A 14,284-nucleotide genomic window follows, 5' to 3' on the forward strand; every position below is an offset into this window, starting at 1 on the left:
AGAGTTCGCTTGCCAACACAACACTTTGTGAAGTCTCGATTATCCTATGAGTTATCAAAATCACAGAAAAAAAATTAATTGTGCTATAAAAATTTGAGAAGTGAAAATTAATTTCTTTACACAGAAATAAACTTAATACTCTGATAACCACATAAATCTGCTATTAGAAAGGAATGAATGAATGAATTAGAATTCTTGAGTGCTTCGGCAAATAAAGCCATATTGCACGCTTCAGTGTATGCGGGGAAATAGCCCTTTATCTAAAATTCTTACCTAAGAGTTTAAAAAGGTATGTAAAAAGCCTCTTGGTAAAAGTTAAAAGTTGTAAAGGGACCTGCACATGACAAGCACAACACATTAAAAAGGTAAGAATATACTAAGAAAGTAATATATGTATATGAGATAGATGGCAACACTGCTTTTCTTATACATTGTTATAATTTTTTTCCAAGAAGTATCTACCTATTTACAGTGTGACTTGGCTTGGTTGTAGGAATGTACTGCTGCCACATACTACATTTTTTTCGTTCACTTTGGTATCTTGTGTTGGCAAAAGAGGGTTGCTGAATGCAATTCTTATTTTCTTCTTCCTTCTTTATTGCGAGGTAAAATCTATCACCTCTGCTAAGAATCCTGTATTCGGGCAGGAAGATTTCACTTCTCTGTAATAATTGGTTCTCTTGCTACAATTTTTTTTGCACATCACAAGTTTGAAAAGTTCCCATCTGGAGAAGCTTCCTACCCCTAAAGGTTAAAGTTGACTTTTGGAACATACTACAGGGTGCGGCAGGAATATTGAGACAATTTCAATTTGCAAAATCTATATTATACTTCAGAATAATAATGAAAACACTTACATAACTGGAAGGTACATACAAAAGCATTTCATATGATTACTATGCCTTGAAAATAATGTCAGTCAGTTGGACACCATTCTCCCTCAAACAAATCTCTGTGCAGCAAAGTTTTCCTGACACTCCCCACAGCTTCCGGAGTTCAACAGTTCGTGGACGTCCTGGACTCTCCTTGATTTTGGCTGATATAGTCATTCTGAAGTTTCTTATCCAATTCAGAATTGTCTGTCGTGTCATCACTTCCCCATTTCTCCCAACGTTGAACTGGCACCTGAACTTACGTTGCGTTATAGTGGCAGAATCGTTATTCTTAAAGTAACATTCAACTGCTAATGCACGATGCTCACTCGACCAACACTCCATGGCTACTGAAGGCTATGCACTGCTGTACACAAGGACACATAAATTTGTGCTCCATCTGTTGAGAGATTCTGGTGGCCTGATTTTAAAATTGTTTCAATATTTCTGCTGCATCCTGTATGATTCAATTATTGATTGATTGATTGATTGATTTGGTGTTTTAAGTCCACTTTATGCACAGTAAGTCTAATCGGGACTGGGCCTACAGTTTAAAGTGGGATCCGAACCACTATGTGCCTCCACCGGGTTCGAACTCAGGACCCCTTGATTACAAGGCAATGGCGCTACCACTGCGCCATCGGGGAGGCCTGAATCAGTTATTGTTCTGGAGATTTATGATTGTATTGATACATAGACTTTAAAGTGCGTCATGAGTAATTGAATTTTCATGGTTATATGATGCAATAGCTTGTGGGTAAGTCAGAGACATTTAAAACATGATTTTTCTGCTATATATGAGGTGTGATATCTTACATTCAAAAGTGATTTTTTCATGTAATGTTAAAATGAAAAAGTTAAAAATTCACCATGCATTTAGCACCTTGCCATGAAGGCACATTTAGAGGATGTGGGGGGTAGGGCCCTCCACAATCTCAATCTTGGCCATTTTTTGACGTGATGTGATCAGCACCATACTCTGGCTGCCTCCCCCTCCCCCAGGATTCTTTGGATTCCCTCACTCCCTGCTACAAGTATACGTACATACAAGACTGACAAAACAATGAAGGTGGAAAATGGGCAAACAAATATGTACCTCAGGCCAATTTTAAAATAAACGTACTGTATAAATATGTAATTTGATGGTACATGAAAGACATGTACATTATGGGTCAAAAGTCATGATTGAATACTATTTATAGTGTAAGAATGTATTATTCACAAGAAAAATTGACATGAAAAAGTTTCTGCATTGATGACCACATGTTCTTTCACAATAATAAGATTACATCAATATCTGATCATGACTTTTGGCTCACCCTGTACAATGTGAACTTAACGTAATACATAAATATTCTTGGTTGGCCAGTTCAGTTAAACGTCAAAACGATTTCTTGCCTTATTTTGTATATTCAGAACTGGGAGTGCACTGAAGTACATTGATTCTGAATTGTTGTACAGTGGCTTTATCATCCTATCATATCAACTGGTCAGTTTCAAGATAATCTAAAACATATCAGTGTTTCACTTTCTAGAATGAAAACTTTGGAGTGTGTTCCCAGTTATGAGATTTATCCAGTTAGAAGTTCATATGATTCATTGAGGTCCTTATTCAGATGGTAAAAAGCATTTTTCTTTGTTCGTCACGCAATGTGCATTTGTAAAGATTGGCAACATGATTTTAAAGTATACTGCATTAGTTAGCATTTTTATTTTTCTTCATATGTATAGACAGTGAATCAAAGTAGTAGATTCCGGTTTGCTTACTGGTATTTATTATATAACTGATTCAGTGGTAATGTCAATGTTCTGTAGTTCTTTTATGTTGAGTAGACTGCTTGGAAACACATGTCAAATGTAGTTAGCAGTACAGTAACATGCATGCTCTTATTTAGAGCTTGCATTTTAGTTTGCTAAGTTAAAACTAGCTTTGAAGACTGTAATCTTTTTTTTTTTTTTTACCTGCCCAACATGAAGAACATTCTGACTAAAGTTGTCAGCTTGCAATAAGGGGGTTGTGGTATGATTCTTGGTTTGGAATTAACTTTAAAGTAAGTTCTATTCCCAATTAGTGTAATGACCAGGAAAAATTATAGTCGCCAGTTCGCCAGGTTCTTTGTCCCCCCCCCCCCCCCCATTTCCCGCTTTCTCACATGATTTAGCGATGTTTTGAATACAGTGATGCTCAGCTTCTTATAGATTGATTGATTTGCTTTATTTTACTTTGCTTTTTTTGCCACTTTTGACTTATTTGCGAAGATGGGGATGAGTGATGATATGATGAATGAACACACAAACATCCATGCTCAGGGCGGGATTTAAACCTGGGACCCCTGGCATCATGCCAGGTTAGCGCAATGTGCTAACCACTTCGCCACTAGGGCCGGCTCACCTTCTTATAGTATGTACAATTGCTAGTAGGTGGTTTCCTGGCTCCTGATTTTCAGAGCTGGCGCCAAGCTCTGAAGAAGTATTTTCGAGCACTGCTAATGACCGTAAATAAAGTGGACATAAAATGAATTTGATTTCTTCCAGAGTGTGTGTATGCTTGTACTGATGAAGTGTATCCAGATATTTAACTTCATTCGGACTTACACGTCTGTGCTATAAGTATCTTTATTTATTTTTTTTATGAATAAACTAGATGCATGCCTGAAAGATATTTGCTTGGATTTTCAAAAAACTACTGGGTTCCTCAAGAGTGGAAGAACAAGTTAAGAGTTACCCATATTAGAAGATAACACAGGGCTACTACAAAAGAAATAGACACTTTCAGTGCTTTATAAATAAAAAAACTATTTATGTTATCAGGAAACATTTTCAGTGTGTTATAAAGTAATTCTTTAAGTTTTGTTTCGGGAACTCACAGATGTTCAATATGTGCTCCTTGTGTCACAATGCACACATCAAGATGATAATCAAATTTATCTCAAACCTGGTGTAAGATACCTGCGTCTACAATGTTGGAAGGTTGTGGAATAAAATAAATAAAATAAAACGTTATCTGAATGTTGAGCACACATACCTAGATAATAATTTGTGGTGGTATTTGTAGTTCCAAACTCGCCCTTGCTGTGGACTTTGCTGGAAAACAGCATGGACACGATCCACTTATTCTTCTGACGCGGTGGGTCTTTCCGAACTTTTGCCTTTACATAAACACACTGTTCTTTCAAATTTTCTGTATCAATCATAGATCGACTGTCTAGTAGGTGCTGGTTTTCTGAATCATGTTCGAAAATGTTGTACGACAGTAACGGAGCTTGTTTTGGCTAGTTCAAGAACACAATATGAAATTTAAAAAGCATTTTCAGCCATCTTAGCAATCGTTGCACCAGAACAACACTCAGCGCAACAACAAACACCAACAATGTGTTCTATCGAAACTTCCACAGTTCCTCAACCTACCAGCAAAAAATTCATGTCGATATTACGAATAGTTTTTGATTTATAAAACATTGAAAGTGTCTACAGTGGAACCTCGATGTTACGTTTTTCAGGGGACCAAGACAAAAAGCTTAAAATGCGGGAAAACGTAAAATCGAGGTTCCACTGTATTTCTGTTGTAGTAGCCCTAGACTTTTAAACAAGGATTAATAGGTTAAAGAGGAAGCACATTTATGACTTTACATTGTTAACATACTACTCCATCCCTGAAGAACTATTTTTGAAAAATTGAGGGAGAATGTTTTTTCAATTGTTTCAGCTGTTTCTTTGTAATTAGGCATATATGCAGCATTATTATTTCATAATTAGCAGTCATAAATTTCAAAATGTGACTGAAATTTTTAGTTTGAAATTACAACTATGCAGTCATTATAATTGATCGATTGAATTAAGTTATTTTATGTCGCTTTTCTGCCAATTGGCTACTCTTCATTATGAGGATGAGTGACGATATGATGATGGGACACTGATAATAGGTTCCTGTGATAACATCTTATCTTTAGAGCCTGGAGTTTTAGACACTAAAAGCAGCCAAAATAGACAGGCAGAAAGGCACGCAAACAAAAAGGGCCTATAATGGACATAAAACAAGGTAGTTGTCGAGGGAATGAAACAGGTGGTAATCTGTTGGTGCAAGGTCCGGTGAATATGGTGGATGGCACTGTCTCCCAGCCAAGTTGCTGAAGGGTCTCCCGGGTTCTCTTTGCCACATGTGGCGTGGCATTGTCATGCAGGAACAGCACACCCTTGCGATTCACCAATGCCGGTTCCTTCTGCCGCAATGCATGGTGCACCCTTTGCAACTGCTGAGAGTAGAGGTCAGCAGTGATGGTCTGACCAGGTGGAAGGAGCTCGTAATGCACCACTTGCCGACAATTCCACCATACAGAGAGCATAACCTTTCGTGGGTGCAGAGGTGGTCTTGGGGTGTGAGGAACAGGGTCACGTGGCGACAACCAATGTCTGGTACGCTTGGGAGTGTCATAGAGGACCCACTTTTCGTCACCAGTGAGCAAGCGATCAAATATGGGTGTGTTCAGGTGCCAAGTGAGCAAGGGCAAAAAGGCTGTCACTCGTTGTTCCTTGTTGGCTGCCGACAATGTGTGGGGTACCCACTTGCTTAACTTGTATGACTTCCCTATCCCATGCAGGTGCAGTCTGACTGTTTCAGCAGAAACATGGAACCTTTCTGCAAGTTCATCACACGTTAGACCACTGTCCTCCTCGATGGCTGCTTTCAGGGCATCGTCATCCAACACATGTGGTCGTCCACTGCGAGGTTCATCCGAAAGGCTCACATCTCCAGAACGGAATTTCTGGAACCAATGCCTGACAGTGTGTTCATTCACGGCATTCTCCCCAATGCCTGGTAAATGCGGCAGCTGACGGGCCCACTTTAAAGTCATACAACAAACACACGCGAACAAGCTGCTTCGATACCTCCATTTCTCTTCGACACTGGACGAGCTATGACTGCTCTGTGTGCGCAACGTGCCTGTATTACTGACAGTTGATGATCAGACTAACTCCCGATCGCTTGGCTGGCATGTGCGTCATTTCGTTTCCTCTCTGTGAGCGCATGATTAATGGGACATCACAAAGTGCAAGAACTTTTTTGGTTACTTTGTATAATAATAATAAGAAACATTAACTTTAGTTCATTCAAAATTTAATACATGTGTACTTATTAAGAATGTATTACATTGCATAACTAGAAGATTCTAGCTCTTTTGATTAGTAGAAACAATAAGTATTGCATATTCATACATTATGTATTGGTCGAACAGTCAGAAAAATTCTAGAAGTACTCTTCAACTTTTTGCAATAATTGAAATATAGCAATAATCCGAATTTACTCCAAATTGTACTGCATCAAAGAAGTCCCTCCACCTGCTATCAAACCTGGGACCTCTTGGTTACAAGGTGACAACATTACCACTACACCATCAGAGAAACGAAATAGGGAATTCAAATTATTTTAACAAACTACAAACTCCTCCCATTTTGTACAATTACTCCAAATGTCTACCAGTCTGGAAATCCTGAAATAGTCAGGGAATTGCACTTTTCTCGATAAATCATGGAAAAGTCATTGTTTCTGTAGTGTGAGAACCCTCATAATAATGGATGCTTAAAAGTCTGTAGCAACAATTGATAAATTCACTACAGCAGTTGTTATGTATCAAATGAGGAACAGCTGAAAGGAGTGGTGTTTCTTACATATGAAATATGTGTTTTCTGGTATCCACATTGGAATAGAATAGATTAGAAATTTATTTTTATTTACTACAGAACGAGGTTCTGCTCTACCACCTAGCATTAAACAAGAGGTCTCTGACTACAGCAAGTGTTATCTTACTGCCGAACCTTGGCTTATCACCAGGTTTGAACCCTGCAAAATATACTGGATTTAGATTACTGTGAAGCCTTAGTTCTTAATTAATAATGTTTTGGCCATTTTACTTTTTATTCCTGTAACAGTGAGAAATTTTCTATAACTATGATATTTTATTTTTGTTATGTAGCGTTCCTTTTCTGCCACTTTTGGCTAATTGCAACAATGAGGATGAATGATGATATTATGAAATTGATGAAGGGACATTCTCAAAGAACACCTATGGCCATGGCGGGATTCAAACCCAGTACCTCTATCATCGTAGCACACTGTGCTAACCACTCATCTATGGAGGTTGGCTTTATAACTATAGAACCTATGTTGCAAATTTGTTGAGGGCAAACTATGCTTCAGTTTGATTTACTGAGTACCACTGATAAGAGTAGAAATTTTGTAGTTAATACTCTAGGAAATTGGATGAAGTCAATATTCTAAAACCTGGTTATGACCTGTATAGTGATCTTCGTACACTCCTTGGTCTGGAAAAGTCAGGGAATTTTGTTTTTACGAAATTTTAGACATCGTGTTACCGAAAAACTAGGTCACGTTGCTACATCTCATGGATCAATTTATGGAAAGGCACTAAGGTGACTCATAATAAATACAATGACATTAATTTAGAAAACAATTATACATGTTACAGTTTGGATGCTTCATTCTTCACAGTATCCAAACTGAAAATAAAAGTGGAGGATTTTCATGTCCCTACTGTAGTCAGAAACACGTTCGAACAGAGATTAAGTGAGCTTTCAAACCGAAGCAACAAGCAACCTGAGCCCCTTCAGTCTAAAGCAAAATATTCACCCTGCATACAAAAACGACATGCAAGATACAAGCAACACATGCAACTTGTTGTATCTCTTCGATTTGAAAAGTTTCAATGGTCACTGAGGGTTCGCTTCCAAGCAACATTTGTCACTTCTCACTTTGGTCAGAAATCTCCTTAAGAGTCTCCTTGATTGCAGGGTGGTAACATTGTCGCCTCATGATCGAAGGGTCCCAGGTTTGATACCTCATGCAGGTACTTAGTGGTTCAGATCCCACTCTAAACCAAAGGTCCAGTCTCGATTAGCCTATCTGTGCATGAAGTGGAATTGATACAAAAACTCAAGCTCAAACATACTCGAGAACAGAGATTAAAAGGAGGATTGTCCCAACTAAATTAGGGCATCTTGTAGCCTTATGTTACACACAGCTTATGACTCTTGAGATATGAAGATGTTAATAGAAAGGTTAAAGGAATAATTCAACCTTAAACCCCTTATAGTTCCATCAGGTTCATTTTTTGATGGTTCAATAAGAAGGGTAGTAATATCTAACATGTTACAATTATTTTTTGTAGGTATGAAGCTACTTACTTTCCGGTATGAACATCTTTTGTAACAAGAGAAAAGTTCTGTGCATAGAAAATGCTAGGTAAGTAATTTAAATCTTATGATCACTTTTTGATCAAGTTATTTTTGACTTTGTATAACATTGATGAGTATGCATGCATGATTTCTAGTCATTTACTCCCTTGTTTATAAAAAAAAAAAAAGGGTAACACACTTAAAAATGAGGGGTCTGACCTCTGTGGTGGAGTGGTTAGCACAGCATGCCACGACACCAAAGGTCCCAGGTTCAAAACCTGGGTATGTGTTCTTTGCGAGTGTTCCTTCATCAATTTCATCATATTATTACTCGCTTATCTTCACGATTAGCCAAAATTGTCACAAAGGCAAAGTAAAATAAACCAGGTCAAGCAGTCCATTGAAAATGAAGGTAAAATCATCTTCACATTGTAATTTTCTCATCTTCTTTATAGCATTGCTATTATCACTTCGTAATCCAAAATTCCTAGGCGTATTTTGTTTGTTCACATCCCTCTTGAAACTATACAGTTCTGATTGTCTTTCTGTGCATAAAGAAAACTTCAACTGTAACAAATGTTTTGTCCCTTGTTATCAATTGGAAGCAATCTTGTTCAGAAGGCTCAACTATCAACCGCTCTTCCACTTATTACACCCTGAAAAATGCATTCTTGCAGACCAGGGAGTCTCCGTTGTCAGTATAATTCCTAGTGTTCTGTGTTGGTTCATGTATTTTTGTGATTGCTAGTTCATCCATTTAATCAGTATGCATTCATTCTAATTGTTGGGATTAGCCTAAAGTAACATAAAAGAAAGCATGTGTCATGACTAGACGTCGGATTTTATGTTTTTAACCTATTTTTTCCTTTACAGGTATGCAAGAAATAATAAGTTTCGTCAGTGTTTCGTTAAAAAATGCAACAACTGATGAAGTTTTATAGTGCCTAAAAATACCTATTTTGCTTCTTAGAACCTAGTTTAGGTTTATGCGCCTAAATCAAGCCTTTTTTTTAAAGTTTTTATATATTTTTAAAGTTTTTACCAGATTTTTACGTCGCACAGAGACATTTGATTTGTTTGGTCACGAAAAAGTTCAATGACGAACGTGTTTGAAACGTACTCTCTGTCGATTTCCCTTCCTCCAAGTCCATGGTGATATTTCAAAGCTCTAAACGAAGCAAATTGTCTGGTGCCACTGTTGCCTGTATAATCCAATGTGGTCTGATCTGTGTGGTCTTGCTCACTTTCGTGTCACCTCGGTGCTTTGTGGCATTCACACCTTGCAAACTAACATTCCAACGTTGAAGTTTGCACCACTGACTATGCTTTTGTTGAAATATTATTTTCAGCATATAAGACAAAATTGCGGAGTTTGACTGTGGATAACATTAAAAAAGATTGTTGCCTAACTATACGGCGAAGAGTGGATTTTAATAGCAAAATTTCAATGTTAAGTTCTGCCATCGCCGTAGGGTTAGGCAACACACACAACACAAGATAGTGCGTATTTCAGGATATAGGTGTCCCATTTTCATTGCCGGTTATTATACCTAATCAGCATGTTTCAGGAATTTTGAACTATTTTAAGTTATTTCGAACCTACTTCAATATTTTTCGAGCCTATTTTAGGATTTTTATAGCCTATTTTAGGAACCTAGGAGCCTGCTTTTTAGAACTTAAAGCTCCGAGGTCTAGTCATGGCAAATACTGTGTCATCCTCTGTGTGTATAGTGGAAACCTGATTTTACATTTTCCTGCAATGTATAAGGTGATTCATAAAGACAACCCTATCTATTGGCTACTTCAGTTGCCATAGAGAGGTGGAGTGTGCAAGATCATGTCCAAATATACTCAGTCAAATTCCCAAGACTGCCTGACAATGTTATATTTGTAAATTTCAATCAGCTGTTGTAATAAATTGTTCGTCATCAATTAAAATGAGGTGTTCTTCCTGAATCACACTTTACATTCAATTTTCATCGTCCCAATGGACCAGAACATTATAAAATTTCTAGAACTTTTAAATTTTCTCACATTTTAAGTTTTTGACTGGTTAGTTGGTTGATTGATTAAAGAAAATTGCTTGTGTGGCTCTTTTGCACCCCTTAATGTATACGGGGAAAAATCTCTTATCTAAAATCCTCACCTTAAAATTAAAAAAGGAATGTAAAGAATCCCTTAAGAATCGTTAAAAATGCAAGTTGTAAAGGGACCTGCACAACACATTAAAAAATATAGGTACAGTCTAAATGAATAATAACTGTGGCACAACAGTCCATAACCTACTGACTGCCGTCCTCACTCCCACCTGATTCTACTCACTCACTGACATGTGATCAGCACTACGAGCCCCTAGTCATCGTTGTAGGTTTTCAAGACTGGGTTATACTTCTCATTCGTAGCTACCCAATTTCCTCACGGTGGTGGGTGGTCACTGGTCCCATACGCAGGCTGAAATCTCAGGAGAAAAGTTGTTATGCTTCCCTCAGGATACTCAAACCTGCTCACGTCCCTTAGCCGGAGCCCAACACCTTAGACCTCACGGTCACAGTGTGGACGGATAGTCTAAAAGTATCTGAGAAATATAGCATCAAGGTTCGAGTATACAGTATGTCTGAGAAGTCCCCATACCCCTACTTGCATGCATCCTGTTTCAACTGTGTTGAAAATTGGCAGGTATTCGGTTGCTTGGAAATGATTTCGTTTTCATGTTTTGTATCCCTGCTTTGAAGGCCACGTGGAACGCTCGCTCAAATTCATGTCACTTGTTGCACCATGTCTGATGTGAGCAGACCTAGTTAGAGTGCTGAGGATCGGCTAGTGACATTTGGGTGGGTGCACGAACAATGACACATGGGGAAAATGTACTGTAACGTCAAGTTAAGTATGTTATGATGGAAAAAATTTGTTGTAATAAATAAGTCCTTTATATATAATATGTGCTATGTAATGTAATCTGGGTGGATGAGGACGTCTCGGGTACCCTGTATAGTGGAACCTCGATTTTACATTTTTCAGGGGACCAAAATGAAAAAAAAATTAAAATGCAGGAAAGTGTAAAATTGAAGTAAGTTTGATAACATTTGGCTATGTTGGGAGTATCAAGATTGAATGTACTAGGGACGTTCAATATATATGTTTCCCTGTGCTATAAAATATTGTATAAAGCAATGCTGTTAAGATGAAGCACATGGTTGACAAGCGTCATCCTTCGTCTACAAGGAACAATAATTGATTCGTTATCAGACGTGAAGGCGCATGCGCTCAAGGGCGAAAAGTAAATGCTTGTTCGGAAAACGCGGGCTCGCGTCGTAAGGAGTTCAGAAGCATGGATGCTAAGTCTGCTTATGGAACTTTTGGAGTGAGGAAGAACAATTAATGCTGACTGTTATTGTCAAACATTGGATAAACTGAAAAACGCAATTCGACATAAGCGACCAGGTCTGTCAGCTGGTGTCCTTCTTCTTGACGATAATGCTCGCCCCCACCCTCCATACAGCCCCAATTTAGCACCCAGTGATTTCCATCTTTTTCCGGTGTTAAAGTCTGAATTGCAAGGTTACCGTTTCGAAACAGATGAAGAAGTGAAGCGTAATGTGAGAATAGTGCTCAATAGCCAGAGCCCTGATTTTCTTGCAAAGGGGATGGACAAATTGGTGCAACGGTGTGACAAATGCCTGAATCTCTATGAGGATTATGTGGAGAAGTGAGGAAGGATCCTCCTACACATGTATGTATAGTTTTCTAATGTATCTTAAAAATAAATTTTTTTACAGCATACGGAAACGTATATATTGAACGACCCACGTATAATGCAGGAAAATGTAAAATACAGTAACATAAATTAGGGTTTCACTGTATCTGCTTAGTAAATGGGTCGATGTCTCACATTTGGTTCAAGTGGGCTTGCATTTTCATTCCTGGCAAGTAGTTGAAAAATTCCAGTATGACCAGCATCAGAGTAGGCTTTCCAAGCCTCCTGGAATGGCTGGGAGTCTCCCAAAATCAAACCCAGTCTCTCGGACAAACTTTGTTATCTCTCAGAATTACGAGATTCAATTATATTATTATATTTTGTAATATTATCTTTTCAGTTTCATCTGGTATGCATTTGCCAAGCGAAAAAAAAAAGTTATTTGAAACCAAACAATTAAACCTCACAATAATATTTTGAAGACTTGTAATTGTGAATAATGAGTCATTGTTGAATTAAGTGGGAGGAGACAACGTTTAAATACATTTTTGCACCAAATTGTCTACACGAGCTGCAGAAAACAAAAAGAAAGGCATTGTTGCATCAAAGTCTCGAGACTTCTTTATTTCCTTACACCCAATTTTGCTTAATGATGCAGGTTTAATTCATAGTATGTTGCAGTTGTCAGACAACAGTTGATTTTAGGACATTAGTTTTCCAGAACATTTTAATTTAAATGGAAAAGAAATCTCCCAGAATTTATTCTTTGAAGTTGGCAAGCCTAACAGGAGGAATCCCATATGTACATATACACCCACATACATAATGCGAATTTTATGTCCCGTAATTTTTTTTACTGTAACATGCAACTGGTATGTGTCAGTTGTCAATAGAGAATGGATTTTAAGGTGCAGCACCATTCCATAAATATAGCTGTTTTCATGCTGATCGTTTGAGATATGTATTTTAGGACATGAAATCAAGTAAAATGAACACACTTTGTTGCACCTTTTTTCCACTTTTTTTGTGAGATTTGTGCATTTATCCCCTTTTTACCCCCTCTTTGATGCTTCAGCACCTTTTCTCTTCCTTTTCTTTATGTTTTGTTAAAAACATGGACAGAAAAATAAATTATTTTCACTCTTGATCAGCTACATAAAATCCTGTAGTCTCATTTTGTAGAGCAGAACGAGGGCTATAAAATGGTATAGCATAATCATTGCAGTCCCAATAGTTCCCAAGATAATGTAGCAAAACCTGCAAAAGAAAACACGAACTTTAACAAAACCTCTTTGGCAGAGCCACAGTTCTCTATTCGGTCCACGCATATTATACAGAAGGTGCAGAAAAAGAGAGTATTGAATAAAGACATTTTATTAGCACCTTTTTTAAAACATTTTCAGACCCCCCCCTTTCCTAACCATGATTTTGCACCTTAAAATCCTTTCCCTAGTTATCAAATGCCAGGATAATGTTTCAGTGCTATCGTTAATATAATGTGCATTTTTATTTTCAGTTTGGATATTGCAGAAAATGGAGCATCCGAACTCTACTAACGTGTATATATGTATATTTTTAATGATGTTATTGTACTTACTATAGTCTCCTCAGTGCCTTTCCATAAAGTGTTTCATAAGATGTAGCAACATGGGAAAGTTTAACAGTAATTGTACAATACAGGGGGGAGTTTAATGCTAATTGTGGGTATTTGTAAATATGTAGTTAAAATTGTACATGTTACTATGTTGCCTTTTGAAAAAATATTTTGTTATACATGTATTTGTTACTGTTATACAATTGTTTTGTACTGATTGTTGAATATTATTCACTTTAGCTATATTTATGAAGTGTACATTGATTATTTGGTAAAACTTAACATTCCACACACCTATTTCATTTGTTGCAAAGCCCACATACCAATTTTTGGGGTGCTTTGTGCATACACAAAATGTACAAGGGTTGATCAAATGAAAAGGTACAAAACGACACTGTCGGTGTAAATGAATACTTTATTCAAAGTATCCTCCATAGGCCTGAGCACATTGATCCCATTGATGAACGAGCCGAATGATTCCTTTTTCCCAGAATTCCTTTGGCCGTGACGCGACCCAGTCCTTCACAGCGTCCTTGAGTTCATCGTCCGAGGAGAAGCGCTTTCCTTTGAGATTCTTTTTCAGGGGACCAAACACATGGAAGTTACAGGGGGATAAGTCTGGACTGTAGGGCGGATGGACTAGCTGCTCCCACTTGAACCTGGCCAGTTCCGCGTGTGTGACCCTGGAGACGTGTGGACGTGCGTTATCATGGAGCAGAACCACACCCTCCGTGAGCAGCCCCGGTCGTTTGTCTTCCCCGGAAACGTTCACCATCCGGCGATGAATATCGGCCGGTTTAACACCTTCTGCTGTCAGAAAATGGATAACGCCTCGCTGCTCCTCAACAGTCGAATTTGCCAATGTTAACGCCATCCTGTCCGAACACGCAGTGCCGCGTCACTTGGACGGTGCTCTGTATCGGAGCCTCTGCT

The 14,284-nt window shown here is 38.1% G+C and overlaps 1 protein-coding gene across 5 annotated transcripts in view; it reads left to right on the top strand.

Annotated features, from left to right (window-relative positions):
• Positions 1–13,903, top strand: part of LOC145994238 (sodium channel and clathrin linker 1-like) — a 64,758-nt gene extending 50,855 nt beyond the window's left edge. For 3 of the 5 annotated variants that reach the window (XM_083130340.1, XM_083130335.1, XM_083130337.1), the window contains 3 exons: positions 2,408–2,491; positions 8,057–8,130; positions 13,274–13,903. In XM_083130340.1, coding sequence (XP_082986466.1) covers positions 2,408–2,491; positions 8,057–8,084 — 112 coding nt within the window. In that variant the 3' untranslated portion in view covers positions 8,085–8,130; positions 13,274–13,903. The remainder of the gene's footprint in view (positions 1–2,407; positions 2,492–8,056; positions 8,131–13,273) is intronic. The other 2 variants (XM_083130339.1, XM_083130338.1) reach the window with 2 other exon arrangements.
• The last annotated feature ends 381 nt before the right edge of the window (positions 13,904–14,284 follow it).

Source organism: Lepisma saccharinum, chromosome 10 (genome assembly GCF_977018435.1).
Source record: "Lepisma saccharinum chromosome 10, izLepSacc3.1, whole genome shotgun sequence".
Lineage (NCBI taxonomy): Eukaryota > Metazoa > Arthropoda > Insecta > Zygentoma > Lepismatidae > Lepisma > Lepisma saccharinum.